Source organism: Miniopterus natalensis, chromosome 17 (genome assembly GCF_054644295.1).
Source record: "Miniopterus natalensis isolate mMinNat1 chromosome 17, mMinNat1.hap1, whole genome shotgun sequence".
Classification (NCBI taxonomy): Eukaryota; Metazoa; Chordata; class Mammalia; order Chiroptera; family Miniopteridae; genus Miniopterus; species Miniopterus natalensis.
In genome coordinates this window covers 34,660,257-34,679,282 of record NC_142097.1, presented here as the reverse complement: position 1 = coordinate 34,679,282, position 19,026 = coordinate 34,660,257, and the positions used below count along the sequence as shown (strand labels likewise).

The 19,026-nt window shown below is 36.2% G+C and overlaps 1 protein-coding gene across 3 annotated transcripts in view; it reads left to right on the top strand.

Annotated features, from left to right (window-relative positions):
* RPS6KB1 (ribosomal protein S6 kinase B1) overlaps window positions 1-19,026 on the top strand; it is a 35,441-nt gene that overhangs the window by 11,443 nt on the left and 4,972 nt on the right. For all 3 annotated transcript variants that reach the window (XM_016203714.2, XM_087826262.1, XM_016203722.2), the window contains exons 4-14: window positions 617-685; window positions 7,628-7,775; window positions 9,828-9,885; window positions 11,311-11,411; window positions 13,379-13,469; window positions 13,654-13,744; window positions 14,254-14,361; window positions 14,650-14,712; window positions 14,855-14,932; window positions 17,011-17,118; window positions 18,825-18,937. In XM_016203714.2, the coding sequence (XP_016059200.1) occupies window positions 617-685; window positions 7,628-7,775; window positions 9,828-9,885; window positions 11,311-11,411; window positions 13,379-13,469; window positions 13,654-13,744; window positions 14,254-14,361; window positions 14,650-14,712; window positions 14,855-14,932; window positions 17,011-17,118; window positions 18,825-18,937 (1,028 nt within the window). The remainder of the gene's footprint in view (window positions 1-616; window positions 686-7,627; window positions 7,776-9,827; window positions 9,886-11,310; window positions 11,412-13,378; window positions 13,470-13,653; window positions 13,745-14,253; window positions 14,362-14,649; window positions 14,713-14,854; window positions 14,933-17,010; window positions 17,119-18,824; window positions 18,938-19,026) is intronic.

The window sequence follows — 19,026 nt, the reverse complement described above, 5'->3', positions numbered from 1 at the left end:
GTGTAGTGTTAATTTTTACAGAGCATAACTTTGTAGTATATTCTTAGGCTTAAGGACACATTCTGATATGTTCTAATCATCTTGAATGTGTAACACATGCATTTTGAGTCTCGCATATTTTAGCTGTTGCGTGGAAATGCTTTATAGCTTGCTATTTTAAGGAATAGATAAACAGTAATACCTGTCAACTAGTATTAAATAGTTTTATGTGAAGTAAGGACAGTGGCAGCCTTGGAGAAACTTTATGAAATATTTTATAACTCTTAAGTTTTGTATTATGCTTCTGGGAACCCTGATTATAGCTTTTGCTAAATAAACTTGTATTTTATGTATAAATGTGGAGGGGGCTCATCATTAGATGGTCATTGCCCAACTTTGCCACCAGATGTCAGCAGACCAAATAGCGAAGTCCCATGATGTGTAACAGATTTCACTACTAAATCTTTAAAATAGTCTGCTCTTTTGGCTCCTCATTTTTGCACAGTCCTTTTTGTTACTAGTTTTTATAAGAATATAAACTACTGTATCATTATTTTCTTATAAATAGAAATTAGGGGAGTGTGACTAGCATAGTTTAGCCTTTAATAACACACAAACACTTTTATTTCTTACACAGGTTTTTCAAGTACGAAAAGTAACAGGAGCAAATACTGGGAAAATATTTGCCATGAAGGTGCTTAAAAAGGTGATTCCTTCCCTCCTCTTTCCCCCCAAACTATATTCTTAATTATTATAAAATCCACATTTTGGTCTAAAATTCTCAGTCAAAAAATATTTCTAACACAATTGTAAATCCTCTGAGAATGTGAAATATGTTTGATTATTTTATTCCTGTTTTCCTTCTGCTTGGTGAGGGTAGAAAGGAGAACTCTTTCAATTCTCCTCTGAGGTAACTCTTTTACCTCTTGGTTCTGGTTGCCATAATTTTAAGTAATTAGCATATTCTATCACTTAATTCATCTGTTTTAGAATTATGTATTGACTTCCTGTTTTACTCTCTTTTACCCCACCTTCCCATTTTGCATCAATTTCATTGAATCTACTATTGTTTTCCCATACCTTCCAACATTTCTGTAAAACACCTTTCAGGCCAGTGTTCTCTGGTCACACTTATTAGATAATCTGTCAGTTCCATTTATTTTCCTAGAGACATCCCATAGGAATCTTCTCTACTGATAGCTCTCTAGGCATAACTGTCATTACTGGAGTTTCCCTTTACTACAATCCTTGGAATTCTCTTGACTCCTTCAGTGTTGGATTCTTTGTCTCCTGGGTCCCAAATCTTCCAGATATCAGTGTCTGTAGGTCTTTTTTCTGGTATGGGTCAGTTGGTGTTGAGAAAGATCCTCTATTCTTTTGCCTAGAAAAAGCTTCTGGAGTTAGAGAAGGAGCGGAGCTGGAGCTCTACCTTTCCACATGCAGACTTTCACTGAAGCCATTTTTCTTTAGCGCTTCACTTGTATTGACCCTTCTCTGTTTCTGGAGATCACACCATGGGTTGGTAGCCCCCTGGCTGGTTAGTGTGGGATGGGATCCCTGTTGTGTCTGTCCCTTATGCAGACTTCCAGGTAATCTCCCTGTTTCCTCCTTCTTGCCTGCTGCAGCCCCTGATGACTGAATTTTTTCCCTTTCTTTTTATTTTTGCCTCTTATTTTTGAGCCCTGTGGGGGTTCCGTAGATGGAGTCAGCCTCTTTTGTGTTCCTCCTCTTGGCTGCATTCAGGTTTGCTCACACCCCACTCTACTACCCCACGCATACTGCCGTTCCCTTTCCGCCTGCACTTTCTGAGCTGTGGAGTGACGTATGTTTCCTAGTTTCATTGAAGGTGGTTGATGTGTGTTTGGTTTCTTGTTCTTTTTGTTTGGGATTAATATCTGAAAAGATCACACTGTCTTAAAACAAGGATTAGTAGAAAACTGCTAAAAGATAGTTAAAATGACTTTTTGAAAAAATTGTAGAGTTTTTAATGCTTGGGTTTTTATCTTCTTGATTTTCAGTTAAGCAGTATAAATAACTTCTTAATTTAAAAGCTGAGGAACATACTATGGCCATACATTATTGGTGATTGTTTTAAAGAAGCAACTTAGGTATTCTGAACATCACTTTCTGCATTAACAAGTCAGGATTAATCTGCTCTCTGGTTTTCCCATTGAAATCATTTGAGATTAATGATTTTTTTTTTAATCTGTAACCCATATTAGGTGTAGAATTGGAAACAGTATAGTAATGCTTGTTCTAGAAATGTTAAACGAAGTACTGGTCAGGATTCTTAGAGTAATCTATTCCTTTTGCTCTGTCGCTTAGTCATGCCTGATAATCAGGACAGATCATAATTAGTCATAATTATATCCCGAGTGAGGTATGTTTCTGGCCCTGGTATCTGTAATGAAAAGAAGAGGTTGGTGGTTTTCCCCATTGTTGGTGGGTGGGTATGGTGTGTTGGGAAATCCATAGACTTAATTACTGCTAAATGTCAGGCCTCCTTTTTGGGCCCAGGCATCTAGGATCTAACTTGCTTGCCTCTTCTTTCACTTAGCTACCACTTCCCACTTCCTGGGTTTTCCTTTCCACAAGCCTGGTTAGAGAACCAGGTACTGTCCCGTTCTTTTCTTGACAACGTTCCTGAAAAAGCTCACAGGAAAAATAATGAAAGCAGAGGTTGCTAGGGTTAAGCCCAGGGTTTTAATTCCTGAATCCCTAGGTAAGATGACTGTATGTGCTCACTTTGAATTCCTTCCTTCTGATTGTTTTTGTTAATCCTCACCTGAGGGTAATTTTTCCATTGATTTTTTTTTTTTTTTTTTTTTTTTTTAGAGAGGAAGGGCAGGGAAAGAGAGGGAGAGGAGAGAAGGAGAGAGAGACATCGATTGGTTGCCTCCAACACTCACCTGGACTGGTGCCTGGGATCAAACCCTCAACCCTTCAGTGCTCAGGCTGGTGCTCTAACCATTGAGCAAACCGGCCAGGGCTAAACCTTCTCTTTATGTTTTGGATCCCGTCCCTTTCTGCCGCTTCAGGGTCTTTTTTTTCCACTCCTCTTTCTTTTCCACCTTCTAGCCTGACTTCCTTTTTTACTTAAATATATTCATGTCTTTGCCATATTTAGCCAAACAAATCCTTCACTTGAGGTCTCTGTAGCTTTTACCTCTTTGCCTTTCATCGCTGAATTTCTTGAGAAGTCATGTTTTATTTTTTTGCCAACTCACTGTATTTTGACGTAATGATTATTATTTCAATGAAACTCTCATCCCCTAGGTCACCACCAATATCCTAATTGCAGAATCCAATGGTCTTTACTTAATTCATCCTTAACTTACCTCTTTGTTCCATTGAAGCTGTTGACCACAGAATTTTGAAACACTTCTTCCTTGACTTCTTTGATTCTACTTTACCAATTTTTTTTAAAAAATATATTTTTATTGATTTCACAGAGAGAGGAAGGGGGCGAGATATAGAAACATCAATGATGAGAGAGAGTCATTGATCAGCTGCCTCCTGCAGGCCCCCTTCTGGCGATCGAGCCTGCAACCCAGACATGTGCCCTGACTGGGAATCAAACCACAATCTTCTGGATCATAGGTTGATGTTCAACCGCTGAGACACGCCGGCCGGGCTCTACTAATTTTTTATCTTATCTCTTAGTCTCTCACTTCTCATAATTATTTAAAAAATTCAAACCTCATGAGCAGTTACAAAATAATATATCTTTGAAAATTTTCAAGCCTTCCAAAGAGTTGTAGGAATAGTACAGTGGCCACCAATTGATGAATTTGCCATATTTTCTTTGTTTGCTCTTCCCTTTCTTCATCCTCTCTCTCTCTATATGTATATTAAAACTTTTTCTTTTATTTTTTTTGAAAAGTAGTTGTAGATATAATGGCACTTTGCCCTTAAGTTTTTTTAAATCTCTGTATGCATGTTTTCTGTATGCATCTTGTAAGAATAAGGTCATTTTCATATATACCACAGTATAATTATCACACTTGGGAAATTTAACATTGGTGTACAATACTGTTTTCACATACATTATCCATACTCAAATTTTCCCAGTCGTGTCAGTAATAGCTTTTATAGCTGTTTTGTTTGTTTTTACTCTTCAGGATTTAATTAAGGACTACACATTGCATTTAGTTCTGTCTCTTTAGCTTCCTTTATTCTGAAGCCATTTTCTAGCAGGGTTTTTTTGTTTGTTTTGTTTTTGTCTTTCATGACATTGTCATTTTTTGGAAGAGTCCAGGTTAGTTGTTTTGCAGAGTATCCCTTAATTTGGATATACTTCATTATTTCCTCATGAAAACACTTAACTTTTAAATTTAGGTAAAATACTTTTTGCAGATGTATTATGTCCTTAGTGCATAGGCTCAGGAAGTACATTATGTCAGTCTGTCCCACTCTTCAACAAGATTGAGTTTGATCACTTGATTGAGGTAGTGTCCACCAGATTTTCCATTGTATAAATACCTTTTCACCTTTGTTATTAATAAGTATCTATGGAATGATAGTGAGAGACTGTGTGAGTATTCTGTCCTAATAATTTTTTTTAGAATAGTTTATTGATTTAGAGAGAAGAAGGGAGAGGGGGAGAGAGAGAGAAACATTGATGTGAGAGTGCAACATTGATTGGCTGCCTCCTGCACATTCCCCACCAGTGATTGAGCCTGTATGTGCCCTTGACCAAGAATTGAATTGGCATCCTCCTGGTGCACGGGACGATGCTCAGCCATCTGAGGCACACTGGCCAGAGCTGTCCTAATAATCATTTACCCAGTGGTTTTATCATCCATTGTTTCTCCTCCAAGTCAAATATTACTATGTTTATAAAATGGAGATTTTTCTATTTTTATTCTTTTTTTCTATATTAATGTAATTCTCCTGTAGGTAATAACTTTTCATATTTTAATTTTATTTTTATATTTTTTTATTGATTTTTTTTTTTTTTTTTTTTTAGGGAGAGAGAAAGAGAAACATCAATATGAGAGTGAAACATCCATCGGCTGCCTCCTGCATGATCCCCTGGTTGGGGTGCATGCGGGAGGCGACCAGTCAATGTTTCTCTCTCCCCCACTCCTTCTCCCTCTTTCTCTGTCTGTCTCCCCTTCTCCCTCTCTCTCTAAAAAATAAATTTAAAAAACCATGTTTAAAAAAATGAGTCAGTATAGACTTTTGTTATTCATTTTGATCTTCAAATTGTCCCCAATTTTGCCATAGAGATCTCTCTTAAGATTACTTCTATGTCCTTAACATATCCCTCTCAGTTTTTGAGTACTTTCTTATTTTTTGGTACAGTAGAGTGCTTCAGGTTTACCCTGCACTTTCCCTGGCCCAGAACCAACTGTTTCTCCCAGGGCCTTGGTTACTTTTGAAAGAGAAATCAAGATATGGGTGCCAGCTATGCTCCTTGCTACTAAAGTGTCATTGTTTCTGGCTCTTCCAGTGGATGGAGCTAGGAAGTTTTTGTTTCCGCTTCTGTTTTTTCTTTCTTTCTTTATTGAATTTATTGGGGTGACATTGGTTAATTGTTTTTGTTTTAAATCATGGCTTCATATTGATATCCCTAATTCCAGTCCAATTTCATAGGGTTCATCTGCCCCCAGTCCATATTTACATCTCCCTTTTTCCATAGTGAGATGTCAGATAGTATCAATAAATTGACTCTTTTGCTCAGTTGCACAATAATATGCATAATAATTTGAGAATACCAATACTATTAGCTACAAATCTACTAAATGTGGTTTAAAATTTCTTCTGTACAGCATAGGAAACATAGTAAATAATATTGTAATAATTATATGATGCCAGGTGGGTACTGGAAATAATCATGGGGAACACTTTGTAAAGTATATGATTGTCTAACCACTATGCTATACACCTGAAACTAATACAAAATAATATTGAATGGAAACTGTAATTGAAAAAGAAAAAAAAAGATTTCTTTGCAATTTTTGTTGTGTTATGCTTATATATATGTCACTAAGTGTGTAGTATAAATTCAGATATCTCTTTTTCTATTGTGGTAAGCTTCCCAATGTAACATTTAATTAAGTATAAGTATTTCTGTTGTATTCAGTTTTATTTCCCTCCCCTGTCCTTGTTGATTTAATTTTATTTTTGGACTGTATAAAACATTAACATGGTTTAGAATTTAAAATCTCCATTTTATAATCATAGTAATATTTGATTTAGGTCAGGAAAAAAATGAATGAGAAAACCATTGAGTGTTACTCAGAAGGCGTATCTCATTTTCTTTCCTACCTTTCTACTGGCAATAGCTTTGGTTTATCTTAGTTGTGTTTTATAATTGCAGATATAAGCAGATACATATATATATCCTTATTTCCCCTTTCTTACACAAAAAGGTACCATACTATGTATACTGTGATGCATATATGCTCTTTTGCACCTTGCTTTTATAGAGATGTTTCTCATTCCTTGTATAGCTTTTTTTACACAATGCGTAGCTAGTCCATAGGTTTTCAGCCAATTTTTATGCATGGGCATTTAGGTTGTTTCTGATGTTTCACTTTTACAAATAATATTGTAACGAATAACTTTCTGTATATGCTTTTTCATGTTGCTGCAGGTGCACCAGAACTTAGTCCTAGAACTTGGACTTAACATGTCCAAAACAATGCATCATTTCCCCCCAAAACTTTTTTCTTCACTTCCATTCTCCATTATTAAATGACACCATTGGCTATCCTCTTACTTAAACAGAAACCACAGCATCATCATTTCTTCTCACATCTAGTTAGTCAGCAAATGCTAATGATGTACCTTTACCCTTTCTTTTTATTTTTAACCTTCATTTTCTTAGTTACAGGTCTGACTTCTTGCTTAGTTTACTTTACTGGCCTCCTGACAGGTCTCATTTCATTTCTTTCCTAGAACTCCACAATGTTACTAGAACTGTCTTTCTGAAAGGCGTTTTTCATTTCCCTTACCTGGACATTTCTCCTCTGCCTCTAAGATGTGATTCAGATGCCTTTGCGTAGATGCCCAGGGCCTTCCATTTCGTGGCGTCCACCTACATCTTCCGCCTAATCTCTAACCACTTCTAACCATACTGAACTACTTATAGAGTTGCCAGACATGTCTTGTCCTGTCAAGCCTCTTTTGCACTGGGAATGTTTTTTTTATGTCTTCCACATTTTGTCTTAGGAACTTTTCATGATACAGCTTAGGTACCATCACCTCAAGGAAGACTTCTTGCCATGTCAGATGTAATTTCCCTGTTGACCCATAGCACCTATGCTTACCTCCATTGACATCTCTCTTCCCTGAGACTTTGGGCTCCTATGGGTTAGAGACTCCTCCTGTTCTGCTTTCTTGTTACAGAGCCCAGAGCATAGTAGACATTCAACGGTTAATAAATATATAAATAAACTTAATCTGTTTACATTTTTAAAACAGTATCTTTAGGTTTTCATTTACATGCTCACTGCAAAAAGTCCAAACAGTGCAGCTCTGTATAAGAAGTACATGTCTTCCATTTACCCCATCTCAATTTCTAGTGGTAACTACAATTAATAGTTTAATATCAGCAAGAAAACCACAAATTAGATTTTCCAGTTACTGTAGAATCAAATGTCTACTATTTTGTTCTTATAGATCATCTCTTTTCCTTTAGGCAATGATAGTAAGAAATGCTAAAGATACAGCTCATACAAAAGCAGAACGGAATATTCTGGAGGAAGTAAAGCATCCCTTCATTGTGGATTTAATTTATGCCTTTCAGACCGGTGGAAAACTCTACCTCATCCTTGAGTATCTCAGCGGTCAGTACACACAGTTCGGTGTAATTATTTGCATTTGCTCCAGAATCTGGGTCAAAACATTATTTTCCAATGGAAAAATGCTTTTTCCCAATGTGATCAAATAGTTCTTAATATTGACGAGTACATTGACATAAGGAATTCAGATGTGACCAGATGCTTCTTTTTGCAGACAAATATGAAGGAAACTTTAAAGGTTAAGTTTTTTTTCTCCCATCTGTAAAATTTTATCTTAATTCCTTTATAACCAGTTAGTTAACAAAATAACAAACACCTAATTGATAGCCCCATCAAATTGACTGCACTTGGGTAAGAAACTATAATGCAAATAAGTCATTAAACTGTTTCTTTCTAAACTGAAGTGGAAAACTTACTGGCAGTATGGTGTAAGATAGTATTTTTGGAAATGCGTCCTAAAACACAGGTAGTTTGGTTTAATGTAACCTTATTGCTAGATTATGCAGTTTACATTAGAAATCATCCACATTTTCCAGGGTTTACCACCTCCTAGGAACTAGTTGCTCCACATAATCATTTCTAGATCACAGCAAACACACTTGAGTTTTCTGAAAAATAGAGATTTCCGAATAGCATGTAACATGAAACAGAAAGCTGCAGAATTTAGTAACTTTTTTGTGACATTTGCCAGTTTTTTCTTGTAACTTGATTTCAGATTTACACAAAATGTTGCAAGAATAGCACAATTCCCATATACCCTTCACCTAGATTCCCCAAGTGTTATCATTTTACCACAGTTGTTTTGTTTCATCCTTGTCTTTCTCTTTCTCTCTACGCATATGTATATATGTGTGTGTGTATATATTGTGTATATACATACATGAAAACATATATACATAATTTTTTTCTGAATTATTTAAGAGAGTGTTGTAGACGTGATTTTCCTTTGCCCCTACTTTAGTGTATATTTTCTAAAATCAATGATAGTATCTTACATAACTATACTAAAATTATTAAAAATAGGATATTAACATTGATACAATAATATCTCCGTAGTTTTCTTTAATCTGGAATAGTTCCTCAGTCTTTCTTTGTCTCTCATGACCTTGACATTTTTGACAAGTACAGGCCAGTTATTTTGTAGAATCCATCAATTTGTGCTTATCTGATGTTTCCTGAGGATTAGTTTCAGGTTATGCATTTTTGGGAAGACCATCCAAGTGACCTTGTTTCCTTCTTTGTGTATCAGATCAGTAGGTGTATGATATATATATATCTTTGTCCCATTACTGTTGATGTTAATTTTGATCACATATATAAGGTGGTGTCTGCCAGTTTTTACCCTGGTGAGGTTTCCCCTTTGTAATTAATAAGTATCATGAGATATTTAGAGGTTACTTAAATATCTCGTCTCTCATCAAGCTTTTCAAAAACAGTTTTAGCATCCATTGATTCTTGCCTAAAACAATTAACTATGATGGTTGCCAAGTGATTTTTCTTATTCCATCATGCCTACTTCATTTATTATTTTGCATTCAGCTGTAATGAAGAGCTTTCCTGTCCCCCCCATTTAAAAAATTGATTTATCTAAGATAATTTATCTGTTCATTGATTTATATCACTGTGGACTCATGGATTCTAAGATTATTCAGTGTGATACTCAAATCGTGCCATGCTTTTTACAAGGCTGCTGCCAGATTCTTCCAGTTTAAGAGTTATGAGACTATGGGCATTCGGTAATTTGCAAGGGTGGTTTTAATTATATACTAACATTTTTCTCCTTATGAGTAAAATGTTAGAGAAGTTTTAACCAAATTTCTTTTTTAACTCGGGTTCGGAATCTATAAAAATTTTTAACTTCATAGATATAAAACCTAGAATTCCAAAACTTACATATTTCACATAAGAGTGGGAACAGTGCTAAAAATAGAATCCTGAGGACTTAGTTTTAAACCTATAATTTTTAGGATCTGCTTTTTATTTTTAAGGCTCTGATGTCTTTTAATTATGGTTAAAAGATAAGTACAGGCCCTCTCATAGAAATGGGTTGGAAATAAAGATTGTTTTATTTCTAATGTCTTTTTCGTTTTTTTACAGGAGGAGAATTATTTATGCAGTTAGAAAGAGAGGGAATATTTATGGAAGACACAGCCTGGTAAGTGAAATTTTTGTGGTTGCATGGATTCAGGTAATAATTCATATAATTAAAAGCAAAGCTTTATTTCCACTGTGGGCAGCCAAATGATTCAATAAATTGTTCTGGAGCCAGTCACTCAGGACTTAAAGGGGGAGAAGCAGCTTTGGAACTGGGCAGCTATTGGAGGTCACATCATTCCTTTGCCTCCAGGCCTTGGGTGGGACACTCTTCACGCCAGGTCCAACAGAACCATTCTCACTGGGGCTTTCTTTCCTTGTTGGTAAGCTACCTGCCTTGGTTGTGGGTGAGTGTGATTTTCCAGTGAAACTTGGTATGTGTGGAACAATGGAAAGTATCAACAGTCATCTTTTCATTAGACTTTCCAGTTCCCAAGGTGTAGTCAGGTGATAAGCCTGCACATATCATTTGTGGATTGATTCTATGGCCAGGATGGGATCTACCCTCTATTTCTTAAGATGGCATCTGCTTCAAATTAAAAATATACACGTCATTTTGTGAGATGATAGTATTGGGTAACAGTAAATCAGTTTATCCTACACATTAATTGAATAGAAAACACTTAAATGTTTTTCCTACCTTAATTACCAAACTGCATTCCATTGTTTAATTTCAGGCCTTTTCTAACACAGAAGCTGCATTTAAGAACCTTAGGGATGAAGTGCCCTTTTTTGGAGGAGGCTCTCTGAGCCATGTTGGAGGCTGTTTGGGGTCGTGCTGGCTGTGAAACTGCCTCAGTCCTCTAGGACACACCCTCTCCATCCTGGAGTAATCTGCAGGATTGCAACATTGTTATGCAGCCAGTATTGCAGTGCCTTGTGCTTTTCGAATCCAGACAGGGTTGACTCAGCCCTTTATTCTTTTGAGGTAGATAAATTTGAGTGTCACACAGTTTATAGTTGTGGGCTGTCTGGCAAGAGGGAGGGCAGATACCGTGGGCATGTACTGTATATAAATATGCAGCTTTATTAACTAAGGGTTGAATGGGATTCTAAGGGTCAGGTTATAAGGTATTTTCTGAAACAGATTTGCTCTTTGAGAATAGCAAAATTCTTATTTCCTATGGGATTTTAAAATTGGGGGTGGGTGGGAGAAATTTGCTTTGATCCGAATGACTATTGGCCTAGTTCCTACACAGACAGAACAAAACATGACCAGTAAGAGTTTGGCATATTCTGGACTTCTTTGCAATTTTAGCAATATGTTCTAATGATGAAATAAAATATTATATAGTTTCACTAAAAGAGTGAAACATGTCTCCATGCCTTTTGGCAGCATCCTATGCCATTTCTTCCCCCAGTATTCCCCTAGCCACTGATTTGGTCTTTGGTGCATGTCTGTTTCTTCCAAGGTATTTGCTCCATACATAAACTGCTTTGAGTAGATTACTCTTTTTAATTTTTATTAAATCACTTTTATTTCCAGCTTTTACTTGGCAGAAATCTCCATGGCTTTGGGGCATTTACATCAAAAGGGGATCATCTACAGAGACCTGAAGCCGGAGAATATCATGCTTAATCACCAAGGTGGAGATATACTGTAAACAATTCTATAGTAAATAATCATCTTAAAATCCTCCCACACAGGTCATGGTCATTTTCAAAGCCCCATATTCAGATATCTATTATATACGTTCCTTCCTCAGGATTTATGGCATCATGATACTTGCTGAGATTTAAATATTTAGGTATTTATGGTTGATGAGATTAAAGGGAGTTGAGGATAACTGGCCACTCAGCTACATTTTTAAAATTTAATTCTCCTTACAGCTTATCATTTTTTAGAAATCCTTACATAAAATGTGGTGAGCCAGAGCCAGTCCAAACACAAATTTTGGTTTATTCCTTAAACTGGAAAGTGAATCTTAACTTTACATATTGGATTTTCTTTAATGATGAAAGTACATAATTATTAGAAGCAGTACTTCTATGATAATTTTTATTAATGCTATAAAAAAGGACAGGCTTAGAATCGTACCAAAATTGATGTAGCTTTGTAAATAAAATATTTAATAGGCATCAGTTTATTCTTGCTGTTCATTTATGACAACAAACACAAAAATCAGACATTAATATTCTGTATAACTATAGGTCTAGCAGAGTGGGCCTTGATTTATAACCGCATGCTGCTACGGACAGTTCAGTTTATGTGAGGGTAATCTGCGCTTGGTAGACTCGGCAGTTCCCTCACACTTCAAAGGGGCAACCAGCTAACCAGGATATATGTGGGGCTGGTAGAAGCTGCTGATCCTTAGATGTCTACAAAATGATGCACAAGGTAGTTAACAGTTTTAAATCCTTAGGTAGAAAATGGTGTATGGACAACTGATGCCTATCTAAATGTTTCAAACTGTGCTCCCCCCCCCTTCTTTTTTTTAACTGATTTTTAGCGAGAAGAAGGGAGTGAGAGAGCAACAGAGAGAAACATTGATTGATCACCTCCAGCACACACCCTGACTGGGGATCAAACCTGCAACCTGGGCATGTGCCCTGACTGGGAATCAAACCCGAGACATTTTGGTTATGGGATGATGCTCCAACCAACTGAGCCTTTTATTTTTTTAAAGGAGATATACTATATTTAACCAAGTACATCATGGAAATATATGTATTTCCTTCCCAGTTTTGCACACATCCCCTAGACATGGATATCGATTCTGAATTATAAGGCAAAGGATAGAATAGGGAAGTGACTAGTTAACTTCTTTGATTCATAAGCTTGAGTGTGTCAGGTAGTCCTGTGAAAATAAAGGTCATATTTCTTCTGTGTCAGAGTAAAGTACACATTTACATTTGAATCAATAAGGACATTGCCTTTTCTTTTTTCTGAAATAAATTTGCAATAGTAGGGTCCCTGGGGTGGTTGAACCACTGGAAATCTAGTGACAGTCCAGTAAAGCTGAACTTGAACTGAAACTTTCTTTGTGTAATGTGATGAGTTTGTCACTTGTCTGAATCTGAAATGGTGGTCCCATGCAATGTTGCAGTTTCATTTCTTTTTCTGAACTGGTAATGGCAGAATGAGTTAACTTGTTATAGTGACTTTCTGAGATCATTTTAAGAACTATCAAGTCACAGTTCACTGTGATAAAAGTTAATACTTGAAGTATGGTGTCACACCTTTGTACAGAATGTCTTTATTAGGTCTGTGTATTTGAACTAGACTTCATCAAGTTTTCTGAGGAATTACTTTCTCAGGATGATAGAGGATTCTAGGTATAGGTAAAGCTGGCACCTTAGACAAGCCGTTTCACTCTTTTATCTTTACTTTCCCTTTTCTAGATAGATAATATCATTGGCAAAAGATGACTCTGCCCTAGCCTTAAAGAGTTAACATCCCATCTTATGGATGGCACCTTGCTAGTTCTTGATATCTTCAAAAAAAATTAAAGCAGAAAAAGTTAAATGGAAGGATAGATTATTATCTTGTATGTTTAAATACTGCATATAACTTAGAATTCTCAGAATAATCACGCTATAATCTTTCATTGCAGGTCATGTGAAACTAACAGACTTTGGACTATGCAAAGAATCTATTCATGATGGAACAGTCACACACACATTTTGTGGAACAATAGAATACATGTGAGCTGCATGTTGAAAGAAATATAACTGGTTTGGGGGTAATAGCTATCTTTTACCTGGTTTAAGTAATAGTGTGCTAAATTTTCTGTAGCATCATTTGGCTTCATATTTTGTTTTAAAAATTCTTATTCAAATGTTTTGCAAATGGGTAAATTTTTTAGGCATACTGTTTTTCTCATTGTAGGGCCCCCGAAATCTTGATGAGAAGTGGCCATAATCGTGCTGTGGATTGGTGGAGTTTGGGAGCATTAATGTATGACATGCTGACTGGAGCAGTAGGTGCACAGTTAAAAGCTGCATGTATTATGTATTGTCTGTGCTGAGTAGTTGCTAAATCACTGTAGCAAGAGACCTTTCCTGTGCTTCTTGAAAATATTACCAATGTAGTTATTTTTAAAAATTCAGCACAAAAAATGCTGTATTAGTAGTAAGTAATATGGGTCCCTGTACTTTTAAAACATTTTCATTTAAATGATCTGTGCCATGGCAGTCCTATGAAATAGATGTAAAATAGATACTGCCCTTATTTTATAAATGGAGAAAGTGAAGCATAAAATTACATAGGTAATTACATTATCACACAAAATTAATGGTGGAAACTCAGTTCCTTCCAGGACATTGCTGTTTCCTCTGTCCTGCTGTTTAAAAACTACCATCTTTAGCAGTCCCCATATCACAGCATACATTTCTGATCTGTATGCATAACCAGCTAATTCAGGAAATGGATGACACTTACTAAGTTGTGATTTTTTTATATGCTAATTTTTCTCTCTTCTACTCTTAGCCACCATTCACTGGGGAGAATAGAAAGAAAACAATTGACAAAATCCTCAAATGTAAACTGAATTTGCCTCCCTACCTCACACAAGAAGCCAGAGATCTGCTTAAAAAGGTAGGTTCTTAAATAGGCACTGAAGCCATAAGCCTCAGCCACTAGAGTTAAATAGAATTAAACACATTTTGAATAAAGAATCAAGTACACAGGTCGGGTGAAAAAGCCTACAGCTTTTGTAGGGAAAGCACAGATTTGCGTAAAGGCTTTATTTCCTTTTTATTCCCAAACATTACTTAGTACTAATAACTGAATCGTGTCTTCCCAAGGCAAAATAGACAGATTCTGTAAAGAAAAAATAATCAGTTTGACTAAGTGAATTTAATGTTTTTTTCCTTCTCTCTAAAGCTGCTGAAAAGAAATGCTGCTTCTCGTCTTGGAGCTGGCCCTGGGGATGCTGGAGAAGTTCAAGTAGGGATTGGCATGCTTGGTGGTTTCAGGGGAAGATAATACTAATTTTGTGTGTTTGTGAAGGTTGTATGTAATTGCTTATAAGTTGTCAATCCAGTGAAGTCTGTTCCCCTTGACTGTTTTTTCTGCTTTTTTTTCCTAGGCTCATCCATTTTTCAGACATATTAACTGGGAAGAATTGCTGGCTCGGAAGGTAGAACCCCCCTTTAAGCCTCTGTTGGTATGTATACACGAAAGCATATGATTGAGAGACCTGCCACTTTTTAGAATAAGATCTCAGAGCCATCAGAAACACTTATTAACAGCTCAGTAAACTTTGGTTTATCCTTTTCAGAACCTTTATTCTGTAGTCTTTTCAAGAACTGGCAGTAGCAGTTGATGACTATTAACTATTTTTAAGTTGGTTGCCTAAAGACAGTTTAATATTTTAAGTACTTGGGGCTTTTTTGTTACTTCATTTTTTTGTTTTGTTTTGCTTAATTCAGCCCTATTTTAAATTTGATTTTCTGGGAATTTTTTTCTTCAAAATATAGAATATATGTTTTCAAGGATTGAAGCAACCAAGTACCACAAACTAGGTGGCTTAAACCACAGAAATATGTTGTGCCACAGTTCTGGAGGCTAGAGATCTGAGATTGAGGTATTGGCAGAGTTGGTTCCTTCTGAAGACTGAGAGAGACTCCATTTCATGCGTTTCCCCTAACTTCTGGTGGTTTGCTGGCAGTGTTTGGCATTCCTTGGCTTGTAGGCCCATCACCCCGATCTCTGTCTTCATGTTCACATGGCATTCTCCTTGTGTGCAGGTCTGTGTCCCCCTTTTTAAGGACACCAATCATACTGCTTTAGGATCCTCCCTGCTCCAGTGTGACTTCTTAACTAATTACATCTGCAGTGGCTCTCATTCCAAATTAGGTCACATTCTGAGTTATGGGGGTTAGAACTTCCACATATGAGTGTTGGGGGAACACAGTTCAAACCATAGCAATATGTTTGTGAGTAAATGAGCTAGTGTGTTAGTTCTTATCTGTCACTTCAGAATTTGAGAAAATAGTTTCTTTTTCTGTTCTTGGGATAAAGGTGGAGGAGAAGGAGAGGATGATGATGATGGTTATTTGGTCCTTGGAGCACAAGGTGACTTGTTTTAAAATGTCAACATATATATTTGAAAGGAGGATAATTAACCCTCATGTACCAACTGCCCAGCTTCAGAAGTTGTCAGGTCATCTTGTTTAAACATAAACGTAACCACCATGCTGTCATCATCATAAAAAAGCTGATAGTTTCCTTGTTTCTTTTTTTCTGTTGATTTGCTTCAATAAGGATTCAGTCAAGGCTTGAGGTGTATACAGTTTCGTCTGTGGCCCTTAGGTCTCTTTCCATCTACAGATATCACCTCTTAATTCCTCTCTTGAGGACTTACTGAAAAAACTGGAGCATTTATCCTGTAGGGTTCCTCTCATTTTGATTTTGCTGATTTTAACCCCAATGGTGTCAGTGACCATGTTCATCTGTTCCCTGTATTTCTAAAAACTGGTGGTTAGATTTAGATGCTTGATCTGATTCAGATTAAACTTTTGATGTTGTATATTTTGATCAGGAGGCATAATGGGTAATTTTTATTTCTTTTAGTGATGTTAGTGGTCATTGGTCATTGTCTACATCAGTGGTTTTCAGCCAGGGTCTGTATGGCAATATCTGGAACAAGTTGTCCTAACTTGGGAAGAGGGTGCTACTGCTACCTAGGGGTAGAAACCAGAGATGCTCTAAATATCCTATAATGCACGGGACAGCCCCCTAGAAGAATTATCAGGCCCAAAGTATCAATAGTGCTGAGGTTGAGAAACACTGGCCTACTTTCAGGATTTTATTAGGGGTTTGTAAAAATGTCTTATTATAATACTGTTATTTATTAGCTAGAATTCTTCCATAAAAAGAAACTCTTTACCAGTTGTTTGGTTACCTGAGGTACAGTTCATACAAGAAAGGCAGGATATGTTTGTTTTCCCCCCATTTTCAAAATAATGAATTAGTTTTCTAACATCTTCTAAAATTAACCAGTGAATTGTGATTTTTAAATTTAGTATAATAATGAACTGATGTCATAACATACTTGTGTTTCAATCCATTGCAGTTTTTTTTAATTGTTCAGCTTTTCCCATCTTTGGACACTGTGCTTAATCATGTTGGTTCCTGAGTTCTTTTGACACAACTACATACTCTGATTTACCAGAGAGAAGGATGTCATGCATTTGATATGTATAATATAGACTATCATTTTCTAATCATTTTTTTATAAAGCAATCTGAAGAGGATGTGAGTCAGTTTGATTCAAAGTTTACACGTCAGACACCTGTTGACAGCCCAGATGACTCAACTCTCAGTGAAAGTGCCAACCAGGTTTTTCTGGTAAGTGACAAAATTTCCATGTAGACACGGGAAATTTAAGTATGAGGATGGGCCCTTTTCAATAAGAAAATTCAATTTGCTTGCTTTGCAGTTTCATGTAGATAAACTGAGGTGCTTTTTTTTTTTTTTTACGTTATCCCCTTAATAACTTATTGATTCTCGCCCAGCCGAGTGTGGCTCAGTGGTTGAGCATCGAACTAGAATCCAGGTGATCAAGGTTCGATTCCCGGTCAGGGCACATGCCTGGGTTGTGGGCTTATCAATGACTCTCCCATCATTGATGTTTCTGTCTCTCTTTCTCCCTCTCCTTTCCTCTCTCTGAAATCAATAAAGATATATTAAAAAATATGTATATATATTGATTCTCATAATCCAACATTCTATTTTAGCAGTTACAGTAGGAGCATATGGTTCTTCAGAGTCTCTGATTCCTTTTTTGGATAGGCCACTAACTTATGATGATGTTTGGCTCAGCATCTCAACCGAAAGCCACATAGCCATAGCAGTAGGAAAAGAGCTCACTGTAATTAGCTTATTCCTGAAACAGATTTTTGGTACTCTTCATGTAAGTCTATAGGGGATTTTTAACCTATTAATTGTGACTGTTTGACATAAAAATATATAGGTTCATATGTGATAGTTAATAAATTAATCTTTATTGGATTTTCTATATCGATTTATACTTTGTCTCCTCAGATAGAAAAGCAAAGCTTTTAGATTTTGATAAACAAAAATGATAGATTTATTATCTGATAGCCATCATTTCATATTATGTTGCCTAAATATCATATATGCTTATGTTTGTTTTATTACTAAAATGTCACATGAAAATCTACCTTATTTTGTAACCTTTGTTTCCTTTTTCATTATCCTTTGTCATTTCATTTTTGGGCCACCTTTTGAGAGAATGGAATATGGGGAAAATAATCATTTGGAAGTGGGGGTTTTTCCCCATTTGTTTCCGAGTTCACTGGATTTGTCACTCAGTTCTCCAACATTTTTAGTACTGCTCACAGTATAACACAAAGTAATGCTGTATATTTTGGGGTGGAGGTTAAGTTCTAAAATTAGCATGGAATGCAAAAAATTGTGTGTGGTCAAAATTAATCTTAAATGACCATAGTACAGTATGGTTTTGAGTAACATTGAATAGAAATAATTTTATAAATAATTGTATCATTATATAGTGATATGAAGAGAGAGCATATATGCTGACCCTTATTCATCAAGAAAACACCAAATCTATGCCATCACTGGGGTAAAACCAGAAAAATCACAAGTGCCAAGTTAGAGAATTCTATTTTTACTTTGGCCTAATAATGAAAAACTGTTTTGGGGGTGATAATCTTAGGTGCTTATATGCATGTTGCTAGAAACACCAGAGTTTTCTTAGCATTTCTCTTGGTATTTAACATCTTAATGTGGAGGCTACATTTACCTGTTTTGTTCTTCGTTCAATAGAGTGGAATTTTGTTTGCTGGCATATGGGGCTTAATAGAATTCTGCTTTCTTGAGGTCTGTGCCTTAAGAAATGGCTGGAAAGAAGTTAACAGGTGTGAAATGAGATTGAGGAGATGGGAGACTATATAGACTAATGATTTTAGAGGTGCATAATTGTTGTGTTGGTGTGTCAGAGACTGAACAACCACATTTTCTTGATGTGTATGACAGAAGACCTTCTGCAGTCCACTGTTACTATCTTTCAGGGTTTTACATATGTGGCTCCATCTGTACTTGAAAGTGTGAAAGAAAAGTTTTCCTTTGAACCAAAAATCCGATCGCCTCGAAGATTTATTGGCAGCCCACGAACACCTGTCAGGTATTCAGACTTTCACCTTTTTTTTTTAACCTACAAGAGCATTGCTTAAGATTTATGCCAAGTAAGTTACATAAATGAAAGATCTGGCA